At 40.6% G+C, this 27309-nt stretch overlaps 1 protein-coding gene across 1 annotated transcript; it reads left to right on the top strand.

The window, feature by feature from the left end:
• Positions 1-4986: 4986 nt before the first annotated feature.
• On the top strand, positions 4987-23852 carry slc22a17 (solute carrier family 22 member 17). Its single transcript, XM_037079041.1, has 10 exons — positions 4987-5912; positions 7659-8216; positions 14077-14180; positions 16067-16221; positions 17067-17232; positions 17821-17945; positions 19253-19358; positions 19529-19752; positions 20487-20598; positions 21344-23852. The coding sequence occupies exons 2-10, from the start codon at positions 7743-7745 to the stop codon at positions 21618-21620; spliced, it is 1743 nt and encodes a 580-aa protein (XP_036934936.1). The 5' UTR covers positions 4987-5912; positions 7659-7742; the 3' UTR covers positions 21621-23852.
• Positions 23853-27309: the final 3457 nt, after the last annotated feature.

The following is a 27309-nucleotide window of genomic DNA, read 5'->3' as shown; positions in this document are numbered from 1 at the left end:
TGAAGGCTCACCTTTCATGTCTGCCAGCTCAAGTTTTGCGACAGCGTATTCAGAGTCAACATAAAAAGGGATATTTAAACACACATTTGGATACTAAAGAAGCCTTGGTACTTCCTGAAACAGCCTTTACAGATGCAAAGCCACTAAGCTTTGATTACAGTTGAAAACACGTTCTCACACGAAAAAATGGTGTGATATAACCTCAGTCTCTAGGTTCAAGCATCCCTCATCAGGGAACTTGGCATGCACCTGCCACATTATTCATCGTAAGTTGTCTACCCACAGAAACGGACGTCACGCCATGGACGGTTGTGCACCAGCGGTTTCCCTTTGTGGGATGGGCAAGATTTCGACACAGCGGAGGACAGAGATGAGGAGCGCAGAGATAGTATCAGTGTTTCGGGCTGCCAGGGCCTTCCTGTGGCTGTCATGGTAGTGAAGGGACATAGAGATAGGAGACAGAGAGGAGGGAGTGGGGCAAGAAGCCAGACATGTTTTTCTTTTTCTTTCTTTTTTTTTTCTATCTTTGCCAAAAATAATTGTTACAACATCTGGTAACTATTGTGGTGACTATGGTCACATATGTTCAACACTATTAGATAACCAACAGTCGGGCATTTGTTGCATCTGGTTCCCAAGCTCAAGGATCAGGCGACTTATCACTGTCAGTATGATAGTCAAAGTAAAGAAAGCGCACATTCACACAAATGTTTACAATTTCACAAATTAATACATTAAAAAACTCTTTCGGGGCCCTAATCCTGGCTCTGCTTTATTGTAGGTGCGGCAAAAAAAAAAAAAAAAAAAAAAAAAGACCAAATGAGCCAACACGGATACAAATGCTCACTTTTCACTTTTTATTTTTCTATTACAGGATTAAACTCAGAGCAAAATGATATCAGCAGTGTCAGTATGCAATTTTACAACTGACTAAATGACTGCAGCACTTCTCTAATCAGCACACACTGATCACTGAGCAGTTTGATTCCTCATGTGACCACTAAAACTAATCACATCCAGTTACTGAGTCTGAGCGCTTCATTAGATTTTATTAGAGTGCAGTTCTGCACAGATGATCACTATCTGTAATGTTACAAACATAAAAAATAACAGTCTTCGTGAACTTAAACATCAGGACAGATCCCAGAGCTGCCGCATCAAATCGGAGTCACACCAGTCTTGTGATGGGAGGATGAGACAGAACAATGCAGCGGAGAATCAATCTATATTTATGGTATTGTTGGGATTGTTTTGTCATCTACTTGTACAGCAACAGCATGAATAACTGGAACACAATAATTATGTAAAAAACAAACAAACGCGCAATGCGAATTAAAGGATAAGTTCACCCAAATGATAGTCATTATCTACTCACCCCCATGCTGGTGGAAAGCCAGGTGAAGTCTCATAGCAAAATGGTTTGGCAGTAATTCTCCTAAACAACTGAAGTAAATGGGGACTTGTTTTAAAAATGTAACCCCCCCCTTCCTCCTCCTCCGAAACATTAAAATAGCTCCATACACCCAGGGAAAAGATATTATTTGCACCCTTTTTAAAGCCAAAATCATTCTGGAAACTCAGATTACACCTACATTCTTGGTTGTTTTCAAAACAAGTCCCAGTCTGCCTCAGTTGCTTAAGAGAATGCTGCAATTTTGTTTTGCTCCAGAAATGTTTTGTGGAGTACAAAGCTTTGCATGACTTTCACTCGGCACGAAGGTGAGCAGATAATGAATACATACATATGAGTTCTCATTTTTTAGGTGAACTTTGACCTTAAAGTCAATAAAAACATAATTGTCATAGATATCTCAGTATGGAGTGCCTGCATAAATATGTACATGTACAACTGATCTCAAGGCAAAATCACTGAAACATTGGTTGCCAAAAATACAATGACAGGTTTTAATAAAACTCTTTTGTGTCCTGTTTTCATGATTATTAGACATATTCTTTGTCATTTTAATCACAAGCCCTCTTTTCTGGAAGGAGAGTGAAAGTGCAGCGCAGGTTAATTCTAGCTAGCCTGTCAAGCACTGAGCGGCACATAATGACTTCTTGTGCGTCCGTGTCTGTTGAAATGTCCCACAGTGTCGTGTGGGGCAATCTGTGGTCCCAGGACTGCAACATCTCAGCAGAGTGAAGAAAGAGTGTATTTCACCTAGTCCCTACCAAGTTACTCAACAGCAGCAGACTATATGAACCCCACCACAGCTCCAGTGAAGCAGCTCCAATCTTGTGACTCCTGTTCATTAAATGTATTTCTATGGCAGAGCAAACTACTTGAACTGTTGTCTTTGGATTATATGAAAAAAAAAAGATAAATGTATACCTCAATAGATCCAAACATGGGCGACACTAACTTTTTACCCTTTATTTCGGCACTTCCGCCCTTCGATGTACCATTACAGCTCTGCGGTGAAACGCTTGGCTTTCTTAGCTCCAAGTTCCCACCACACCTTCAGAAAGTTTGCAGTGATGCTGTAAGAGATATTAAAAAAGCAAAGACTCTGCAGTGGTGCAAAGCGCTTTTCATGGCATATTTGATTAACTGAGGGCAAATCATCTGTTGAATATAAGTGGGCCAAGTTGTAATCATTTGAGCAGTTCACCACGAATGTACATTTTCTGTGACATATACATGCTATCTTGGTACACAGTGTCAGGACAGAAGACAATGACCGGAAATACAAAATGTGAAATGTTAAAATGAATGGCACTCATCAGAGTAAAAGAGCGCAGTCATCCTGTGTGACCGTGTAAACGACACTACAATTATACTGATGGCACACACTCAAATTAACAGCGTCGCCCGTGTCGTCCATCTGAGACAAAATCTTCCACTTCTGGCCGCTGCAACACCAGTGGAACAAACTGTGTTAGTGCCACCAAGTGTAGCCAAGCAGTCATTACCATGTTAAACTGAAAAAATGTTTTTTGTTCGTGAGACAATTGGGTATATCATGAATTTGATAACAGATGAAGTAAGAACAGTATTAACGGAAACACTTTACAATTAGGTACACAAAAATGTGAGTAGAATCGGGAATGACTTGATATAATGAATTGTTAATGCATAATTCCTGAATAACTGTGATTCAAGGGCTATAAGGAGCTAATGATGACTTCCTAAGGCACAGAGTGGAAGATACTATATTGAATTATTGTTTACATTATTAGGAAATATTTGTTCCTAAAAATCTGACCACTTTCTTCATGAAGTGTTCCTGATCAACCATAAACCAGCTGCTATGTGTACTTTCAAGTAAAGTAAAACATAATACAGGACAGTTACCAAGTAGTCTCTCATTAATGCATGATTATGACAACTGAATAATTAATTATCACATTCACACCATATTTACATTAACATTCACCTTGAAATCATATTCTGTAGCATCAGTGGTGCTCATGCCTTAAAATAAACAGCCAATTGTCATATTCATGATGTAACTGACTCTAGGGGGTAACAAAAACAGTAACTAATATTAAGTAATTAACAGTTAATGAGTCAAGGCTGCTCAGCAGCTGATTCTTACAATATAACAGGAATGAGAAGAAAGTAGTCAGATACTAATGAACTAATAATTACCTAATGATTGGCTAACATAGCATGTCCCAATCGGTTCTATAGTTAATATATAGTTATTCAGGAATGACTAATCAACAATTCATTAACTATCAAGTTACTTATTTATTCTAACTCTATCCTTGGCTGCTCACATTGTTTGTACCTTATTATCAGGTGGCATATGAACAACAGCATGTAATCATTCCAGTACCAGTGAAAATAAATAAAAATAAAATAACACTGAGAAAACATGGTGCATATAACACTTATGGGTTGGTTTTCAACCCTAAGTCGGGGTGCTTTCTCTGTACCCTCCAGGTAATGGAAATCTTGCACTATTTCCACCTATGAACATGTTGTTCATGGTGAAAAGAGTAAATGAAATGCACAGTGACATGGCACCTACAATACTACTTTATTTAACTGCAGAATGAAGTAAAGTAATACATTTGACTGGAGATAAATAAAGAAACATGTAATGGTTATTTTCTATGACAACAACATCATAACATATGATTATTATGGATAAGAAATTACATATTCATGAGAAGAAACAAGCCCACATCAGCCTGGAGCATGGAGGCACAGTCGATGCATTAGACCTGTCACTGGTGGTGGTTTATGATTTATGGCTCCACCATGCGGCAGAGCTACATGTAGGCCTTCTGTACAGATAGCAGGCAAAGAACAGGTGGCTCACTCTGTCACTGATTCTGCTGTCCAAATCATCACCATGTTTGCTAGATTTTGGAGAAGTGCAAGTTCCAATTTCTGAGCACATTTTACCTGTTGTTTTTTTAAAGAAATGAATTACACATAATTATAAATCAAAAGTATAATTGATAAGTTTTGAAATTTTCCTTGAGAGTCTTACAATAGCCACACTGACAAGGTACTCTATAGCCTATATGAAATAAACATTTTCTCCTTTTCCCCATCCCTACTTTTGAATAAAAAGAACATCAGTTAAACAAATGACATTGTCTATTGCCCCTGATTTACACTGATTCTTAGTTCCTGATAGAAACAAGTATAAGAAACTCATCATAAACAGCAAATCAAATGCTCAAGCAACATCAAAGGCATTTACAACCTGATACACATCTTTCTGATTTTACATGTCAAAATGTGTGAGAATAGGAAGCTTTCTACAACTAAAGCCATAATTATGAGCTTAGTAAGATCTCTTCTTCATCTGTCTACTTTACTACTCTACTTTACTAAAGAAATGTAATTTAAACGATGCACTTTTTTGAACATCCAAAATCTATGAGATAATAAGATAGTAAAGTACTTAGTTACATAGTTTTTGCAAACACCTTGCAACATGCAAGTACAGTAAGCAAATACACTGTATCAGTACACATAAACAGTGTAATATATTGTACATATTCATATGTAGTCGGAAGGGAAAAGCTCTTCAATGACTGAATATTCTGAATAAACAAATTGACCTTAAAGAACAACACAATTTAATACTGTTGTACTTAGTTTACATTTGGTGGACCCTGCCACCGTTCCAGCAACATAAATATGTCTGAATTTGCCTTATTAATATCACTAATTGTATAAAATATTAAACTGTATGAGTCTGAATTTCATCTCCAAAACTCCACAGTGCCCCTTTGATGTTACGCACTAATACAACAGTGTGAATTCCTCCCATGTGGATAAAGTAATCGGCAGCGGACCTGATTTTGAGTTTGGAGTGACGCACCTTCTCATCACATACGATCTTGGACCGCAGTGAGACGAGGGGACGTCGCTTTGACGATCTCAGCCGATCTCTGCCGACTGTTCCCGAAGTGTGCCGCCGGTGGAGCAGCTCTCTCCCCTATAAACAGGCTTCTCCCGATGCAGTTTTCCACCCGCTCTTTGTCCGCGGCCGAGCGACCGACGACGCGTTTCCCTTTAAGAGGATGTCGGACACACACATGCCTTATTTAATTATTTTGTGTAATGTCGGCAGGCAGAAACTTGGGACTCGACGGTAGCGCTGAAAGGCAGCGACGGTAGGAGAGGAGCGTAGCATCCCCGGCGGGCATCACCTCATCTCAGAGTGGCGGAGGGTTAGCCGAGCCTCCGGACCGACGCCAGCCCGGCGTCCTTGCTCGTGTCCTGGGCAGCGGTGGCGTTTTCTGAGAGGGCACGACACTCGCTCGCTTCTTCTTCTTCTCGGGGACTGACATGTCTTTTCACATGACAGACAAAGCAGGCTGGCTTCGAGGCGCGGAGGAGACGCGGTGAAAGTACTCTGTGCTCCCCTGTCACCCCGCGATGTTTCGGATGTTTGACAGCGCGCAGTAGGATCTGGCCTCACACTGAGCGTCATTTTGAAGGGGTAAGTCTCGGTATACATGTGGTTTCTGAAGCCTTACAGACTGCGTGTGTGTGTGTGTGTGTGTGTGTGTGTGTGTGTGTGTGTGTGTGTGTGTGTGAGAGAGAGGGACCAGTCTGCCGGGGCAGGTGCGAGAGTCTTGTCAACCCGGCCCAGCAGCTTCACTCCCCCCTCCTCTCCAACGCTGTCATTTTATTCCCCTCACACACCGCTGCTCTCTTTATTTCACTGCTCTTTATCCACACAGGCCGGAAAGCTCCCGTGTGTTAAATTCCCTCCACGTCCCCCTTTTCCCTCCCCTCGTGTACAGGCTCTTATGTAACCCTGTGGGATTCCTTTTTTTTGTTGCAAGACTTCCTGGCCCTGTGCAAGGAAAACACAGCAGCACTGGCTGCTAGAGGGGCACCATGTGCACTGACAGACAGAGGAGGCTGCTGAGGAAAGCACAGGCTGTTCACATTCCTGCCCTCAACTGGGAGCACAGCCTGAGAGACAGAGCAGGGAAGGAAGGACGGGCTCCCTCTGCTCTGGAAAGACCATCTTTATGCTCCTTTATGTCGGGGGATATTAATCCACGTCTGGGTTTAATGTGCCTTCATGCAAACGTTTTCTGTGGTTTATACCTTGTCTGTCTCTTCATGTCCCTGTAAAGGCATCTGACACCCGTAGACATAAAAACCCCTAGCTGAGTCTCTTGTTGTGTAACAACTTGAGGGTTTTGTCATGACAAAGCCTATAAGCTCCATGTTAGGCCTGTAAGCAATATGCAGTGTTTTTATAAAAGAGGATCAGTGGGCCTGATTGAGGGCTGCAACTAACAGTGATCACCATCGATTGTTTATTCTGTCCAAAACTGGATGTTCAGGATACTCTCACGCAAGGCAAAGGAAAGCATTCAAGAGCCTGAAACCAGGGAAAGTTTGGTGTTACTGCTTCAGAAATGATCTAAATAGTAGCTGATTTATATTTCTGTTACAGAATCGTTTCAGCTCTTTTTATCCTGTCAGAATTGGTTCACATTTTCTGCGTCCGTCCTGAAGTGTAGCCTGCAGGTGTGATCCCATAAATGGAGCTCTTCTCTCCCAGTGTGGTGTGAATGGACAGAATCAGATCATGTAAATAATCTGCCCCTGTGTGGGACAGATTTCTTTATTTCAGTCAGAATATCATGATAGGCTTTTGCTCAGCGTTTAAAATACTATAGTCTGACTGTGAAATGACCCAGTGTGCCCTTCTTACTCTGGACAAAATCCGCTGTTACTGTGAAATTTCACTTAAGTGCTACTTCACATGCCACATGTGGTCCAGCAGGAGATAAACACAAGGGCATAAACAACTGGGGTTGCAAAGTTGTCCATAAAGTTTCCACAAAAGGAAAAATCTATGGAATTTTAGAAACTTTTGCTAACGAGCATTTACCATGTGGTTTTCATCTGCATATGACATGCAACAGAGGTCCATTTTAGCCTGGTTAATACAGCATGAACAAATAACATTTCCACACACACACACACACACACACACACACACACACACACACACACACACACACACACACTTAAACTTTGATTATAACATACACAGTACCAGGACTCTGAAACTAAAGTGTTTACACATTACTTACACGTGTTTTCCCACTGTGACATGTCGAAAGGTGTATTACTTCCGTCCTGTGTTGGCAGTTTAAGCTATAAAAATGAATGAAAAATGTTGTGTAAAATAATTCAGTGTAACTCTTGTCTTCCACAGAGCTCTCCCACATCTCGTCCCCCCACCCGGGGACCAAACATCACGACAACTTTTCCCCCGCTCTGCCTCTAACTCTTCCTAATAATGACATCCCCGGACTCTCCCCCGCTGGTCTCCCCTTCCCCGTGTCCTGCTCCCCCTCCGTCCCTTCCCTCCTCCCCGGTGCCCTCGTCCCCAGCCCCTTCCTCCTCCTCCCTCCCTGCTCCGCCCTCGCTGCCTCCCACGGGGGAGGTGATGGTGCTGGCTCTGGGCAGGAAGAAGCAGAGGGTGCTGATCGCTCTCTCCATCCTGCCCAACCTCTTCCTGGCCTTCCTGCTCTCCTCCGACCCCCTTATCACCCTCTCCCCGCCGCACCACTGCCACCTGCCGGGACCCTTGCCGTCGCCCGAGGTGCTGAACGCCTCCTTGCCTTGGGACAAGGGAGAGCGGCCCGGGGACAGAGGAGGCCTGTCCCAGTGTAGGCAGTACAGCAATGGCAGCCAGTCGGCTGTGGTGGACTGCGAGGACGGCTGGGACTACAACGTAACTGAAGGGCTGAGGAACAACATTGTCACAGAGGTAAAGCAGCCTGAGATCCTTCTTAGTTCTCTAATTATGGTCCCAGCCTTGTTCACTGTTTTGGCTTTCTGTGGGAAGGCTGCCTTTTGTTTATGTATGGATTTAGTCCTGAAATGCTGAAAAGTTTGTTGCTGTTTTAGCCTGTATTTATCTGCTGGAGGGTCTTGCTGAGCATGCAGCCTCAATTTCTGCAATGCCTGCTAAACCTTAACACAGATGCACATATTTGTCCCTCTGAGTCGCACAAAAAGTCATCTAATGGTGGCTTGTAGAGCCTTGAATCTTCCTCGTTCGTTGTACATTATAGCATTTCGAGGTCCAGCGTGTAGGATTTCATGGTGAAGTTTCAGATTGCAAACAACTGAACACCTCTTGTCTCAGCCTCCCAAAGGATGGCAGCTAAAAATGTGACATGTTTGGTTTGTGTGTTCTGGATTACTGTAGAAACATGGCAGTGCTACATAGCAGACTTTGTGGTGGAGGACCTGCTCCCACTGTAGAAATGAAAGGCTTATTCATAGTGAATGTTGTATTTCATTTCTGCCCCTAAATCCTAGATGCTGCACCTTTTTAATAGATGTTATGCTTAAGGTTATATTTCATTAGGCTTGTGTGGAGAAAGGAGCTGCTGTGAAAACTTTTCCTTGCTGGTGCTTTTAAGATAACTCCAGAGTCAGAGATTAGGGAGATCCCTGATACCATTTTCCAACACAAACCTCCTGTTTGATGTAGATAATGAGCGTTTGAGTGAATGTGTGTAGCGCCTATGTTTAGGGAATGCCTATGTTTGAGTACTGATGTCGGAAGCAATTCCAGTCTGATGCTGTTGTTTCATACACACCACTGCTAAACCACAGGACTTCTTCACACTTACACATGATTACATGAAACCAACATGTTGTCATGTAGAGGTACAGTGTCTCATGTGGTCACCCACTCACTCTGTGTATTAAGCACAGGTCTAGCAGAAATGCATTTCTCTGCTTTGTAAAGATTTGCGAGCACAGTTTGTATTCCACCATACTAGGGACAGTGGTTGGGTGATGCACATGGACCCATTCAGAAAAGGAACTGCAAATCTTTTTTGGGGGTATACATCAGAGTCTGTTTGCAGGTACTACTGTATATTTCAAATAGTTGTATAAAGCCCTATGTGGCTCCAGTCTGATGAATTGCCCTGACTGTGGCTGGGACTAAACTAATAAGAGAAATGAAAAAGATCTGGGGATGTGGAGAAAGAAGAGATGTTACCAGACTTCTGCATTTGCTCATCATCTCTGCTGCAGGCTATAGGCTACATCAGCAAGTCTCAAACCAAACTGTCAGTGGACGAGTTGCATTCTGGGTAATTAACGGATATTTGTGGTAGAGGTGTGATTTTCTATTCTTAACAGAAAATCGATAATACCAATAAATATACATTCGGGACCAATATCAGTACCATAATTTATCTTATAATTATCGTGCCTCCCTTATGTAAAATCTCACAGCATGCTAACTGGTAGCATGCAGCTTCACTTCCAGACACTTATACTATGTGCATGAAGACATTCGGATGACTGGTACCAGAGCTAACACAGAGATGACAGGTTTATTTACTCTTTCAGAGAACCTTTATTGGTATGTTTAGTAGATGGTTTACTTTGGAAGGATATTAGAAACCAACACAATCTCTCTCTTTCATCATTACTAGTTGAACTAATGGTCTGAATATTTTGTCGAACTCTCAAGTCTTTATTTTGGATTAATATTGTTTCAAATTTTCAACCCCAAACCTGCAAAATGCCACCAGAATAAAGTCTAAAAAAGTCTAAAAAAATGTTAAGGAAAGTTGCATAAAAACATCGATCTGCTGGTAGATCTAACAATGTCATAGCCTTCAGCTCTGAAAAATACTGTTTACATTGTAAGTGAAATGGAATCATAGATTTGAATCATGAGATCCCTGATCTTGGGGTCTGTTGCATCAGTTTTGATGCTGTTAAATACTTTGAAAAGTCAACCATGAGAAGAGGGTTGTGAAGCCACGTCGAATAATGCAGGTGACTCAGAAATGTGTGTTTTTACCTACGTCACTGGTTGGAACTGAAATAGATTTCAGAGAAATTTGATACGTGTCTGAAATGTCACCATGAAGCAAGAACAATCCCAGCTCACAACCAGATTACAGTTAATATAAAATGAATGGACACAAGGTACTGAATATCTTAGTCTTTAAAAAGAATTTAGACACAAAAATGCATTGCTCATGTGGGCACGTCATTAACATGTTCGTGGCCACTGCTTTGCATCTGTAACATTTTAACTGTAACAAACTTCTTGCCTTGATCGCTGTATTTGAACAGCAGATAGGCAGGTTGAGGATAAGCTACTGGTGGAGGTGGCAATATTAGTTTAAAGGAATGTTGAGAGGTTTGAAAAATCATCCTGTACAAACAATTTGCGGGAGTTTCTTTTCCTCTGATGCTCATAACTACACAGTCAGTGTTTTCTTAGAGGACTACACCAGATTTGTAGCTGTAGGACCAAAACTGCTTCTGGCTCTGTCATGCTCTTATTCGTAACAGCATCAGTGTTTCCTTCTTATGCTTGAATTGTGATACATGCAACAGATGCATGCTGTGTTGGCATATAATGTGTCACTTTGCACATGACTTGTGGTTGGCTTGAACTTTTGAGTGACTGAAAAACAGGCACTTTCTGTGTCAGAGCTGTATTTCATATTAAAAGCCATGAATTGTGCCTGTTAATGTCTTTACCAGAGCCAAGCCTGCTGCTTAAAGTTTTCCATTAACGCTGGTCGCTCTGGCATGTGAGTCTGTTTGCATTGCTGTGCCTACTGATGTGGGAACCACACCCAGCCCTTTAGGCGGTGGTATTAGGGCAGTTCGCTGGTAATCCACCCACACCACTGCAGCAAGCTAGGGATCCATAAACACAGCCAAGGGAGGCATTTAACAGCAGCCTGCTTGCAAGTGCTTTCTTAAAGAGCAAGTTTTATTCAAGCAGCCTCCGCCATCCTACGTTTACATTTACGTACTGAGAGTGACGTGGGCAGAGAGGGAGACTAACATGTTTGAGCTCTCGAATCAGATTGAGCTCAGAAAGTCGTGATGATGTCACTCCAGTGCTGCTTTGCTTTGCTGAGCTGGCGGTCTGGTGAGCAGGAAGCAGGAGGGCTTCTGATCAGCTTCTCCCCTGATCAATACCCTTGACGTATTACATATTCTTCTCTATTCTTGTTCCATGGACTAATGCACAATTTAGCTTGATAGTTTTTCTTTCTGTCATCATTAAGATAGGGCAGTGTGATGATAATATAGCATGGGATTACATAAATTCATCAACCTTTAAAAAATGTTGTAATAGCATTTATACAGAAGTAGCTACACCAGATATATGTGGGCAGTATTGTAAATCATTTAAAGTGCAATATGGAAGAACGGGACACCTTTTGAATTCATACTCAAAATAGGGGTTTGTGTTTATACTTTACACAGAAACTTAAGACAGGGATGAGCTGGGACTAGAAGCTAACTTTAGTAGACATACTGTATATGCAACAAAACACACACATGTCATAATGTCAAAACTGTTATTTCCTCCCAATCTGCTTCATGGCAGTATTTTCATCCTTACATGATTTTGGCATCAATATTAAAAAGAACCTTGATTTGTCTTGTCTGATAATTTATTTGCTAGATTAGCCCCCCAAAATATACCTGTATTCAGTTTATCAATAAGCAGTTTATAAACATGATTGAGTAAGAAATGTAAAAGCGGGAAATGGTGGCAGGTTTCAGTCCTTACCAAAGGCACATACCTGAATGGTGCCCAAGCCTCATTCCCAAACCAGTTTACAAACTGGTTTGTGTACATTATTCCCCTATTCGCTGTCCAAAGAATTCCACCCGTATGAGTGCTCCAGGTTGCGACGTTGCCCTTTACCCGACCAGTGTGCACTGTCACGGCTCTGTGCCTCAGCAACAGGACAGCTGATATTACGTGACAGGCTTTTATGTTTCCATGCGCGGTCTCCAATTATGCAAGGCCTTTTTATCACTGGCCTTGTGCTCTCGCTCTCCCTCTCTGGATCATTAAAATCATTTTGCTTTCAGCGGGCGGGCAGACAGCAACATTAGCAGAGCTCAGCTGTTAATGCAAATCAGTGGGTCGGCTTAATGCGATTAAAACTCAGATCTGAGAGCAGATATCTGTTTTTTTTGTTTTAAACAGATGTGCTGACTTTCTATGTAAGGAAAGTCTACATGGAAAGTCACAGTCATTTGTTTGGAAGTAAATGCATATGACCAGACTGTCCTCTTGGTGTTAAACTACTTATACTGCCACTACTGCCAATATTATTAACAATAACAGTAATACACCAACTTTCTTCTGACTATCACAACCACATAGACAGTAATGTTGTGAGGTCTTCCTATGATTGTTTTAGGAGTCTAATGGCTCCTGAAGGCTTTTTGCTGCCTCATTCTCTCAGCTAGTGACACCTGGGACACATAATTATTTATCCATAATAATTATCCACACAGCCACAAGACGGACCAGAAACTAATTTTCTTGAACCATCTCTGAGAAGTATAGTATTAGAGGAATAGTAGACGTAACATTTTAGTACTTCTGCTGTAAACTTTATATTTGCACTGTAGACTGGATTCACTGTTTTAAACATTATAAATAAAACTGGGCTGCTTTTGAATCAAAGTAATTCATTAAGAAAGTAATTTAATGTGCTCAAAGCATAATTCTTCATGAGCAACTCAAGCTAACAATCAGTGTGAACACTCAGTGAGCTGAGTTATACATTTTGGCTTCAGGCTTTAGAGCATGCAGGGAGGAAGGCAACATATTTCAACCTCAGTGCAAAGCTGTTGTTGTGAGCAAAGAGCCTCCATTTGTCTTTACGTTGACATCAAATGTAGAGGCTAGGGATGTGACTGAAAGATTTTATTGTGGGCCACAATGAAGTTGATAGTGGTTAATTGTCAATATTGAAATAATCGCAAAACTAGATAATTGTGAATACCCTCACGAGTGACTTGAATAAGCTGTCTAGCTTGCTGTCACCACGGCTGAGGAAGGCATGGCCTGCACGTTGTATTCTCCTCAAACTGTGAGTGATACCATGCCAAGGAGGTCCTTCATGAATTCACTGACAATCAGTTTAGGATATATTCTTCTATTCAGTCACCATTTGATGATGATGATGATGATAATTTCAACAAAACTTAGAGTCAGAGACTATGCAACACACTGAAAAAAGTATAGACGAAAGCATCGTAATTAAAAATGTGTAACTTGTTACTTGGGGTTAAAAAGTTTATAGTGATTTTTATGTAACTCAACCAAAAGCCTCTGGAATAGTAATTTGAATTGCCACTGAGTGTTCTCAGGGATATTTATTCAACACAGGTGGAAGGACTGATTGACAGAAAATGAATTGCAGCCAGTCAGTGAGTTTAAGTTATACAAGTAAAAATGTTGGTGGTTTTACTGACTTAAAACAAAATGATTCACTTTGTGTATGTGTGTGTGCTTCCTATCATCGTAACTGCAGAATTCAATTATTTTTTCCACCCACTCTTTTCTCACATTTGAAAAACACTGAATTAATCAAAACAATGGTCAGAATAATTGGCACTAAAAATAATTGTTATTGCAGCCAACAGATATTTTGGTACCCACTGCGGTAGAGGGGTTATTTTGGGTTTGTTGGAATATGAAACATTACAAACAACTCCTGATGTGTGTTGATGTTTACCTGTCTCTAACATGAATGTTGCTGTGCTGACCAGAACAGATAATAACTGACAGATCTCTCTCATGTGTGTGTTCTGTCCAGTGGGATCTGGTGTGTGGTCAGTACTGGCTGGTCCCAGTGGAGGAGGTGTGTTTCATCCTGGGCGTCCTGACTGGCTGTCTCGGTCTTGGCTATGCCGCCGACAGGTAATACATGCCCACACACACATACGCAGGCATACAGTTTATAACCTGAAAGCAGCAATTTGTAAGATATGACCAGAATTTAGTTTTAATAAACACCCCAAAACATTATTAAGAGAGTATGAAGTAACAACAGTGTTAACGTTATGTCAAAGATGTATCATGTTGCAGAGATGTCCACTTAAGTTAGTATGCTTACTAGCTAGCCCCAAGCCCATCCTGTCTCATAATCACAATTTGAACTAGCAAGAGACAACAGGGCGATGTTCCCCTGTAGTTTCAACTTCAAGCTTTTAGTGTAATTAACTCACAAAATGCCTATTCCAACCTTAATCTTAAAAAAAGTCTCAAAACAGCCCTTTGAATTTGTGAGGACGGCCAACATGTCCTCATAACACCAGAAATTAAACCAGAAAAAGATAAAAACGCGCACACACACACACACACACACATACACACACTGGCATGTTAACATGTTCCAATACAACTCTGTCCATCTGTGCTGTTAAATGACTCCATTCCTCATTCTCCAGTCTCTCATGCTGACTGTGCAGTTTTACTACCTCATAGCCCTTCAGACAACACACAAAAAACGCACAAAAAGCACAAAAACTCGCCTGAATGTTAATGTTCACATGAATTTGGCTATAGATTTACTATCCCTGTTCCTCTACCAGTCAGTAGATGTTGGCCTCCAGATGAAAGAGAGATTTAGTGTCAAGCAGCCCAAATGCCATTTTATAGAGCTTTCAATCACAGTGAGAAATGTTGTGCGATCAATATTACAGAAAAACCAAAGAATATTCCACAAAATGATTATTACTCGGAAGCAACCAATGGCATACAAGTTGATGTAAACGAATGTAAGCCTATTAATATTTGCAAGCTTTATTTGGCTCGATCTTACAATGTGATGCTCGCCAGTCTGCATGAGGCACACCCCAAGCTTCAGATAATTGACATAATGGATCTAGCCGGTTGTCGGATTGAAAATAACACAGGGGAAGATGTAGTTTTGGGGGAATTGCGAGGGAGATGATGCAGATTTAATCAGCTAACAGCCTTCATTAATTTGCTGACCAATTGAGCATGGCATCTGTTTGTTAAGACTAGTGAATTTATGCAGGCTCCCGGGAACAAGCACCGAAGAAAAGGGAACATCGCTAATCTGCAAGTTGGAAACGAAACTGCTGCTCGTGCATGCAGCTGAAAATTGGCTAATCATCACATTTAGAGATCACTTAGTGCTTCAGACTTGAGCTGATCAGAATGTCTTTTATTTGTGTTTGAAACATTACTTTTTGATAGTTTTTATAAAACCTGATGTAAAATAACTGATTAAAACAAGATGTTAGGTTCTTAAAATTGTGTTCAATTTGAAATAACGAGTTCTTGTCATTTTGTCTGAATTATTTATAAATGACATGAAACTAAGAATGTGGTAGCAGCATTAATGATTCATGATGCTGTAAAAGTTGAGTTGTCCATTGTATCCTTAATCTTACCTTCACAGTAGACCATTGTCCTATTTTCAGTTTTTAACTGTCTAGCTGTTAATATTTAAACATGTGAAGTTGTGTTTTTGCACTTGCAATATCAGCACCTTCACTACAATTGCATTGCTGTGGGACATCTTTTGTTTTTATGCTTTTATCTTGATTTGAATTTGAGTTTCTACGTGTTGATTTATTTTTCTTCACTGCTTAAATGGAATCTAGCTGCATATCTATGTGGTCTGACTAAAGGGACTTTTGATAATAACCTGAATGGAAGTTCAACAACATCTGAAGTGTATTACCCTGTGTATAAGTGATTTTCTTGTCTTATAATAAAGGTGCACTGATGTGTCATTTAGGTTGTTTTCAGTATATATCTCTGTTCTCCTGCAGGCTGGGCCGGTCCAAGACCCTTCTCACCTCCCTGACCTTGTCGGTGGTGTTTGGGGTGCTAGTGTGTGTCTCTCCGTACCCCTCGATCTTCATCGTCATGCGATTCTGTTTGGCAGCAGCTAGTGCGGGAGTCTACCTCACTCTGTACATCACTCGTGAGTATTTACACATTGGAAGGACAGATTTTTTTTTAAGTTTGCTTTCGGTAAAAAAGATCATCACATAAGATTAATTGCACACAGCCATGGTAGCTTCTCTGTGAGACTAAATATGAGCTTGTCAGCATGCTCAGTGATATATGCAGATGTAAAGCACATGTAATGTTTACCTTGATCATCATCTTAGTTTAGCTTGTTAGCATGCTAATATTTACTTACTTACTGGAGTACTATTAGTACTCCACACAGAGAATAACCAAGGCTAATGGTGATTTGATTAATTTTGCAGATTCTTGGTTAAACAAATTGAAAGTTTAAGCTGATGATGCCACAACATCACCTGAGTTTTCCTAAGAGGGACATGAATATGTGTAACCAAATTCATGTCAGTCTATCAAATTTTGTTGCAGACATTTGACTTAAAAACACAAATGTGACCCTTGTGTGGCAAAAAAGGAAAAGCCATCTACCATGCAAAAGACCATGTATGTCTTTACAAAATTTCTCACCAATCCATTTAATACCATAGCTGTTGAGAATTTCACTCTGGGGAAAAGTGGACAACCAACAGACAGACATGGCCATATATAGAGCTGTGCTGCTAGCTTGGCTAAAAATACTGCCTCTACATCCATCACACAAACACATTCTCCATAGGCACCAGAAATGAATCTGTTGATGATAAGTATTTTCCTTTTTAGAGGAGCATACAATTAAGATGGAGATGGTGAGGATGTTGTGGTCCTCCATTATGCAACAGCTTTGGATGTAGTATTAATTAGGTTTGCTTTACCTCTTCGTGTGATCATTCATGATTTGCTGATGTTGTGCTCATCTGTCAGGTCTGGAGCTGTGTGAACCGTCTCTGAGGCTGGTGGCCACCATGCTGGCCGGGCTGATGACTGTAGCCGGAGAGCTGCTACTGCTAGCCGTCGCCCTGGGGTGCCAGTCCTGGAGGGGCCTGCTTGGAGCCGGTGCCGCCCCGCTAACACTGTTCCTCAGTTATGGGTGCGATTACTTACTTATTAATAGTATTAGTTTATTCCCATTATCGGACTTCATCATCATAATTATTTTGTTTTCATATTTAGATATTGGTTGACAGTGTAAGCAGACAGGTGTTCAGTTTTATGGAGAAACTGCAGTGACAAGAGAGTGAAGGGACCTGATAGTCTTTTGATAAAGTGTCTTGATGCCATCTGACTTGCTGAAAGCTTGTTGGATTGTATTGATCGCAATTGCCTTGTCACACTGAGCCTTTTAGCTCATGTCAGAAGGCATTAGAGCTACTTTGTTTAAGGTCCCCAGTCCCTCTAAGACCTCTGTTACAAGATAAGCCTTCATTGTATTTTCAAAAAACCAAATTAACGGAGATTAACAGATGATTACTGCAGGTTTTTAATAAGAATGGAAAAAAGCTGGATTAAGAAATAAAGAATTTTGCCACTCTGTGACCTACATTGGTTAGTTTCCATGCCGAAGGAGCAAATCTCGGCTACAGCAACAAAACTTAATGCGTCTGAATAGTTTTGGTGCTGGATAAACGTAAGCAGAGATCAAAGAGTGGATTTATGTTCTGTCTTCATTCTCCTGCAGGATTCCTGGAGTGTTTCCAGAGTCTCCTCGATGGCTCCTTCTGTCAGAGAGATCTGCAGACATGAACTCTTTCAGTGAGAGGAGAAACTCCAACAGAGATGTGAGGGATGACGAGAGCTTCACAGGTGAGTCTGCACACATGAGTTACGATTCTTATCGTCTTCTTCAAAGTTAGAGCTGCTTAAATGTTTTCATCACTGCTGGACTGAATGGATATTCAGTATATGAAGCCTGCATTATTTATGTTTTTTTTTATAATGTATTACATTTCAAAACATGGGTACCTATCACACACCACTACCAAGAGCAGGTAATGATACTCAATTGCAATTCATGATTTATTAAAGACATGAGGTTCCTGTATCAAAAATGGAATTACAATAGTGCATCATAACCTGCAGCTACAAAGTCTGAGCAGGATATTCACTGGGCTCTGCACCAGTTTATATGCAAATACGCTTTTCAGGAAGTGGAGTTTGCTCACGTTTGGTAATATTAACATTGGTTGGTGTAAAAATAATGATAATAATTTAGTCAACAATTTTTTTGCTTTTATATTATTTAAGTCCAAAATGTAAACAGTGTTTTTAAGAATCCTTCCCTACACCACAACACTTGCACATACTGTATAGAACAGGAAAACATTGCAAGTGTGTTACAATCTCAACTTCCATGTACAGTATTGTTCTGTATTTTCTTTGGTTAAAAGACACTCAAAAAACAGATATTCAGCCTAATCGGTGTTATAACCTATAAAAGACATCTGCGGCAGGTTTTTAGAAAATGTAACATGGCCCATCTTGCATTACTGGATCCAGTAAACCGTGCACTCCACAGGGAGCACGATTTCAGAGAGCTGTTTGGTTGAAAGCACAGTGTGTTTTTCTTCCCGAAACAGATATCGCTAGATCTATGCCATGATTTGAGACTTTTGTGTGAGAAACTAAATGTTTGACATTTTGACCAGATGTATTTTGCATAGAAATATACAGTTGACAGATATAATAAAAATTATTCACATTTCAGATCACAACTGTGTCACATTGTCGATCATTTATGATTTGCTGATGTTGTGCTCGTCTGTCAGCATGATACTTTAACAAGTTGCGGTGTTATATCTGCTTACGACTACAACACAGTGTAGTAACATATTGATCGTTTTCTACAACACATGCTAATTAAAATGTCAAATTAGGGGATCAACATAAAGTTTTACTGTAGAATCTATTTTTATAGCTTCAGTTTCCTAAGTGGTTATTAAAGAGTCTCTATTTAGCCAATAGGAATTGTCCCAACATTGATTTAACTCCTGTACGTGTCTCTTTTCAGAAAAAATAAATTGACTATTGATTGACAGAGAAACCAGGTCAGGTGTTGCTGGACTGTGAATTAAAAAGAGAGAGCCTGTTCTGTCCTCTTTTGCTTACTGCAGAGCTAGATTCAGAGCCGGCCCCCTCCTCACGCCCCCGCCTCTCCTTCCCGGAGCTCTTCCACAGCAGGAACATCTGGAAGAACATGTGTGTGCTCGGCTTCACCTCGTAAGTCATCCCACATTCTTGACATTAATTAAGCAGCGCCACAGCTTTGAATCGGAGCTGCACTCATATTTCATCATGAAGTTCCTCCACATTTAGCCACTTTTCTATTTGAAAGCTGCTTGCAAACACACAAGTGCTTACTCTTTGTTTTCCTGCCCTTCCTCCCTCAGATTCATCTCTCATGGCATTAGTCACTGTTACAGCTCTTTCCGAGGTGACGTCAGGGGCACTGCCCCCAGCTTCTACTGGACGTACCTGCTGTCTGTGTGTGCAGGGGGCGGTGCCTGGCTGTTGCTCTGGGCGACTGTAGACAGGTGCGGCCGGCGTGGCATCCTGCTCCTCGCCATGACGATGACGGGGCTGGCCTCTTTGATCCTTCTGGGACTCATGGAGTGTAAGCGGTCTTTAGTAGGCAGCAGGATTGTTTTCACAAGTAAATCTAGAGTCAGATAAACAAAGAGATTAATAGTCTTGGCCAACCACTCCACTCCTTAAACCCCCCCCCTGTTTTTGGAGAACCAATATGTGAGGCTTGTTTTGGGATTAAAAGCCTTGCTTTGTTAAACCCTACAATCCTGGGCCGAAGATAAAAGTTAGACTATGCTCAGATTTGTGTTCACATTAGATCACCTATACACTACTGGCTTTAAATATGCTTCATGCTTCATGAAAAATAAACTGTTCAGCTTTGAGAATGGAAAAGTACATGCTGAGTGCCTTTGTCTTGCCACAGCCTGGTATGGAAACACACTTGCCTTTGCTTCAGTCTCAGTCTCCCCCTTGTGGCTAATAATGAGTATAACAGTCATTTTATGTAGGACACTGCAGTGGCAGCAAAGTCAAAGCTGTGTCAGGCGCTGTGCTTTAATCATGCATCAAAGGCTGAGGGGGCAGCAGCACTGACCTCCTCTCAGAGGCTACCCACACTGCTGTCTGTGTCTTCTGTTAATAAAAGAAGTCTGGCAAAGTTTAGGGAAAGATTAGTTGGACTGATTCACCATTTCTGAATTAAAATCAGTTCAATTGAAAAGGGGCATCATGATATATCATCAGAAAATGAAAAATACAAAAACTGCACTCTATAAACGTAATCCATAAGTACTGATGCCTGTCCCTCCTCCCCTTCAGATCTGAGTGAGACGGCCATCACAGTGTTCTCAGTGCTGGGTCTCTTCTCCTCCCAGGCTACAGCCTCCCTCTGCATCCTCTTCACAGCAGAGATAATGCCCACCATCATCAGGTAACACTAACACAGCGACACCCTGCAGTTGAAATTTAAGTGTAAACAGTTCTTTGTTATTTTCATTTTTGAAAACATTACTGTGTATTGTTAAAGCAAAAAAAATAATAAAAAAAATAAAGATCTTTCTCTTCTAAAAATACAAAGTGCACCTTCAAGATGTAAAATGTGTTAGTGCTATACTAGTCAGATCGAGGGTGCTCAGTCCATAAGTGCTGCCAAATTTAATCAGGACATGAAATATGCAGTCAGTTGGAAGGAGGAAAGAGGAAACTTACTTCCACCTTTATTAGTAATGATGTTTAATAGCATAATATATTCTTATTGTTATTGCGTTAGTGTTATTGTGCAACCTGATGCAAACATGATTGTTCAGAAGCATATGTTGAGATTTTTTATTTACGGGGCCATTGGTTATACCATTGGTCGTTAACATTTTCCACAACTTCAAAATATGCATCAGAGTCTTCACACAATGGCACCGAAAACACCAATTTTGAATGTTACATTTTAATTTCTCACTTTTCCCAAAATGTTGAACTGTTCCTTTTAAAGGAATACGCAAACACATTGGCAAATAGGAAAACACATTAGCTTCAACACATGTACTACTGGATGTAAAATCCACTATTTGAAAGTTGTTTTATGTGTAATTAAAAAGGAGAGTTTGGTGCTAATGAGAAAACTGAATCCTAGCTTATGAAATTTGGTATATATGGAATCTGAAGTTGTCTTGTGTCTACAGGGGCACTGGTGTAGGAGCAGTGCTCGCGCTGGGCTGCGTGGGCCGCCTCAGCTCTCCGCTCATGGACCTGAGGAACCACTACGGTTACTTCCTGCACCACGTGGTCTACTCCTCTCTGGCCCTGCTGGCCGTGCTGTCCATCCTGCTGCTGCCTGAGAGCAAGAGGAAGCCGCTGCCCCAGACGCTGGCCGATGGGGAGCAGTACCGACGCCCCCCGCTGGGCAGGAGGAGGAGGGACAATGTGCCGCTGTTGGCCACTCCCAACCCAGAGACCTAAGGGACTCCTGAAAGAGTGGACTGTGCTCAAATCACTCACTTTGCATTCAGAACATTTACATCTGTCATGTCCATGCAGGGGAGGACAATGAGCGATATAGAGACCTGAAGGTGATGGTGATCAGACTCTAAGCTTCCTAACATATCATCCTCTAGTCATTCCAAACGCAGGCGGTTGGGTTGAGTTGCCATGTTTCTGCATTCTGTATCTCCTGCCATTCACATGTGTGTCAGTCTGACACACAATGTCCACGCACACACGTGTAGGGAAGTCTTCATCTTTCATCTTTTCCTAACCAGACGGCGGACGGATGGTCCTCCCACCATGTGACACACCAGCATACACTGCTGCACGCAGTCCTCCCGTGTGTCTGTTGTAGAAGTGTTAGCTGCTTTCTACTGACACTCCAGACCAGACGTGGGGTCGGAGAGTAGTCGCAAGTGATTCTTAGCATTTGTCTTAACCCACGTAGAGCGTTTTTTTTTTTTGTTGTGTTCGCTGTGTTAGACAACACGGTAAGTGCTTGCAGGTGTGCAAAAGCAAAGTCAGTCTTTTACACTTTCCTGTTACACTTGTGATAAAACAGCTGGCGGACGAACATTGTAAGACTCGATGGAGTTATGGTTGTTAAAATGCCTTGTAAATACTCTAGACTTAGTTTCTTTAACTTCTTGGGGCATCTGAGTTTTGTTAAAGCAGACCCTGTGGCTGGAAACCGTACAGTACAGTACGCTATGCAGTGGAGAGACGATGCAGAGCACTTTCTTTTTAAAGATGATGGATATTAATTTGACCGAATTTTACAAATTTAAGGGGCAGTTTTATGAACACAAATCAACTGTTTATCATAATGGGATCAGAGGCTCAAAACAAAACAAACAGAAAGAAGTTTATGTTCAAACTGTGTGAATCCAGTTACTCAATCTGGCCTGGAGCCAGTGATATTTATGTCTTATTTATGTTATTAAGCATAATCAATAAATTATCCAGAGGCCTAGTGTTTTATAAATATTAAGCTAAATATAATTTAATTGGGATGGCATGGGATAAACTTTCCATTTTCTGATGTCTCTGATCAAACAACAGTGAAGCTGTTAAACTGTCACAACATTCCTGCATGTTTGGAAGCACTGAAGGGCTTGTTTTTTTTTCTGTATTTCCTCAGAAGCTTATAGTTACTCAATACCTCTCTAGATGACCAGAGAATAGACGGGTACGAACAAACAACCGTAGAGGTCGTATAACCAGGCACATATATTTTTTTGTCAGGTCTTAAACGTGGAGGTTTTTGAACAAGGTCATCTGTACTTGAATGTGTCTTGATGCTGGAAAAAGGGCCCGATGACGATGCTCCGCGAGGTCTGAATGGGAGCTGAAGAGGGCCCAAGAGCTCCAAATTAACCCCCGGCTCTTCAAGCACGCAAAATGGATGCAATTTTCTTCAGAGCTTCCTCATTAATTTGAGGCTGAAGTTGTCAAAATCTGAGAATTTTAAACTTCGATACAGTGCAAGCATAAAAAAAAAAACTATACTTGACACCTGTTTTGATACCACGGCAAAAAAAGAAAATCCTGAAAAGAAAAAACAGGACAATTATTTTCCTTTTTTACTTTCAACCTGTGATGGGGTAAGAAAAAGTCACTGAAGACATACCAACACATTTGTAACTGTGGCTCTGTTTTTTTAATGAATGAATTTATTTTTTCTTAATAGTTCAGGTACTTTCGATACTTTCGGAAGTATAGTAAACAGAGATGTATCGTTTTAAACACATGGTATCAAAAGAAGTATCGTTCCTTTCGACAACCTTAGAGCTGATGCCACTTTGAATTTGGCACAAGTTTAAACTATAACAGAGAATTACCAAAGCATGTCAGTTTCAGTGCTTGAAAACAGTCTCGATATATTAATGGGCTCGGGTAATTCTTATCCTCAAGTGTTTGTGGGTGCCTGATATAAGGAGGACACAGGAGTTGTTTAATTTGGAACCTGATGTAGATGAAATTATGAAGGACGCTCACCTTTGCTGATGGCTTCTTCCTCCGTCAGCCTTTGGTAGTTTTTTTCCTCTGTATGTTGCACTTATACACTGATGATTATTATCACTATGATTAACTTGACTCGAGTATTATTATATCTGAAAACACTGATGAGCTGTTCAATGATGAGTGTGATGCAGTTAACTCTATAGCCTAATTTAATGTAAAATAAAACTGGTTAAATAAACATGATATGGGCATTTAAGAGTCATTACAAGGATGAGATGTTTCATGCATGTGTGAATGAATACAACTGAAAAAAAAAAATAATTTATGAGTTTTGATTACTATTTGGATCACACAAGTAAGATACTTTGATTGCAGAGTGAAACTCTACCTCTGAAAAGGCAGATTAAGTTTATCTAAGTCAATGTACTCAATTACTATACCTGTTTAGGTATTTGTGATTTGATTATGTTGTATTTCCATTTTCTGGTACTTTATACTCCACTACATTCAGAGGAATTTGTTGTACGTTTTACATCACTACATTTATTTGATAACTTTGGTGGATTGAGATTAATATTGTTTAATAATTTAACTGACAGATAAATAATAATTTATCATGGATAACAATTTTACTAATCCCTTGATGAAATTCAGTAGAATAAAATAAGTTCCACCTTTACCTGCCGCAACATTAAAGTCATGTACATTATACACATTATCCTGAAAAGGGCAGTTTTGTTTAAATAGTGCTTTTAGTTAAATATTTAGGTAAGTGTATTTTGATGTTTTATACTTTTGTGCTTTTACTTAACTTAATCTTCAGTGCAGGACTGTGGTATTGCTGGAAGTAAAAGATCAGAGTACTTTTCAGAGAGTCTACATTAGCCTGACTGTAATGTTAAGTACAAGTAATACAGATATTAAAAAAAGTACATTTGTATCCTTTAGGAGGTAATTATGTTACATACAGTATCTTGGCACATAATGTTCTTTAAACTTACTATAAGGAACTTTTAACTGGTAATAAAACTATTCAATAGTGATTCCTCTATATGACCTACACAAGCAACAAGACCATCAGCGAGATGACTGACTATTTTTATAACATTACATTTTCACCTGTCAACAGGCTGGGGTCCGTCTTACGCAGGTTGGACATATAAAATTAAACATATTTTTTGGCAGAGCATTGAGGACAAATTGAGGAGTCTCAGTATGACAAAATCTTCACTTTGTTTCACCCTTATCATATCACTGGTGTTAATCTTACATAGCCACAATGAAATACATTAGCTCATTGTCATGCAAATATTAAATTAAATCATTGCTTGTATCTTTTTTTACCTGCTTGCCAAAATGTACAGCGAACCAGAGCTTAACCACAAGAGGAGGGGGTGCTGATGCCGCTTTTGTCCACAGGGGGCCGCCAGAATTGACACAAAAAAAAAGAAAGTTCCTTTCAGGAGATTTAAACAACGCACACCATAACTACCTGATCAGAAATAACAGTCTCTGTGTGCCCACAGTCATAACTAACATGCACGATACATGATACATGAACACTCTAAAATACAACTTTCAACAAGTAAGGTTAAATACATACAGGAATACAGGAACTGTTGCTGGTGATTAAGTCTTGAGTGTTTCAGTAAAAACCAAAAGGTAAACTGATGACTGTTTTAACAAGAAACAAGTAGAGAGAGGGACAGAGAATAAAATTTATTTGACAGTAAAATGCTATAAGTAAACAGCTAGAGGTGATGAAACATACAGACTGGGCAGACTGCCTGTAGCAATCAAATGCACAGATCCAAATGTACCTCTCAAGCTGTCCACCTAAATCAAAGAAAGGCATTCAGAGTTAATGACAGTGAGTTATCTTTGTCCTGAAGGACAAAAGGAAGGAGACAACGGCCGAGACAGATCTGGTTACACCTCATTGTCACTGTGAAGGATGGAAACAGCTCACGGTCCACTCAACACCTCTGGACAGGATCAGCCCCTCTGTACTGCACATCAAGTTCAAGTTAATTTGTCATTCCGACTTTCATGAATACGGCTCAGTCGAGATTTTACTATTATTCATCACAGAGGGTCTGTTACTTATGCTGGCCTGGTGCAGAAGTACTGTGAAGCACTGTGTGTGACACTGAGCTCGACATCTACTGAAAACCTGAGTAAAAGAACATGAATTAAAAATGATAATGGCAGAGTAAGAATATGCAAAACTGTTTGAAGGTAACTGACTCAAAGTCTGTCAGGCTGAGCCCTTAAACAACATTTAAAGTCTTCAGGGCGAAAAAATAAATTCTTTAAATGGTCTCTCCACATAGATTCATCAAATGACTAAAATCTAAATATCGTACAGTGAGCATGGATTGAACACTTGGAGTAATCAATTAATTAATTAAAAATATGGCCTCTCATTAAAACAGAAAGTTAAAAGAAGAGTACAGAATGTAAACTTGTATCTAAGGTGCTGGCTCAATTCTTTCCAAAGTCGCTGCTGGAAGCCTTCTTGAGTGGGAGCCAGTTCCAGAAAGCATCGCCACATCAACATCTGCATCCAAGGGCCAAAATATCACAACCTATGCTGCAATAAACTTAAAACAGCAGTAAAATATCTACCAACAGCTGCAAGCATCAAAACAGAAGATCCCAAGAAGAGAAGTGAGAAGAAGAGACATGAAAACCAATGTGGGGAGGGACATCGACAACTGAAGAGAACAACTTAAAACCACTGAGCAGAAATCCAGTGGACCTCGTTGACTCAGCTCGAGGACTTTCTGCAGAGGACCTAGCACTAGTCTCCAAAAACCACACCATGTACGAGAGGACAGTAAGATTTAAGGATACACTTGAATTTTGTACCTTGGGATGGAGCCAGGCTAGATGTTTGCTGTTTCCAGTCCCCAGCCTCATTCCTTGCTCAGATATGAGAGTAGTACCACCCTTCTTCTTCATCTCATCTAACTTTCCACATAAAGTGAACAAGATTTTTATTTAACAATATATTGGATTTGGATGGACCGCAGTGAGTTTATCATGGGACAAATGTTCCCACCCAAGGCCATCGACAGCCCTCTCCGACAGACAGTAATCCTTTCTTGTCATGTTTAAGACTGACTGCCGCGAGACAAGCAGACAGCTGAGACCTGGACCCTCGCCACGTCTGGAACTTGACCCCCTGTCTGAGGAGCTAACAGCAACATCCGAGGTGTAAATTGATGGCATCTGAAGGGGGTTCACAAGTGACATGTTAAGGTCCTGCTAAGGAATGAAAACTCCACTCACTATTAACTGTGTTAGCACCTTGTCACTCTGCACTTTTCTTGGACAGCGACGTCTGACAGGTGTGTTAACCCTGAAGGAAGGTGACACTGGAGGGGTTAACAGGATCAAAACCTTTTGTCTCAACAGTTTGTTGAACCATCCGGGCCTCTTTCAATCACTCTCTGGTCTCTGTTTAATTTATCTGTTTCAGTGCCATTTACGCTACAACCATTTCTGTGATTATTAATAAATCATTCATATTCTTTTGTTTTTTTTATTTCGTTTTTGTTATCACACTCACATTCTTTGTGAAAACTGTGTCGTGTGAGTGAGTTTTATGGGCTGTGCAACCGTAACATACTCCCTAAGTGCTATCGCCTTATATTACTGATCCGGAGTAAATGTTATAAAATGTATAAAAGCCATC

This window comes from Acanthopagrus latus, chromosome 19, assembly GCF_904848185.1.
Source record: "Acanthopagrus latus isolate v.2019 chromosome 19, fAcaLat1.1, whole genome shotgun sequence".
NCBI classification, from domain to species: Eukaryota; Metazoa; Chordata; class Actinopteri; order Spariformes; family Sparidae; genus Acanthopagrus; species Acanthopagrus latus.
Note: the sequence above shows the minus strand (reverse complement) of the source record. Positions and strands in the feature narration are given on the sequence as shown.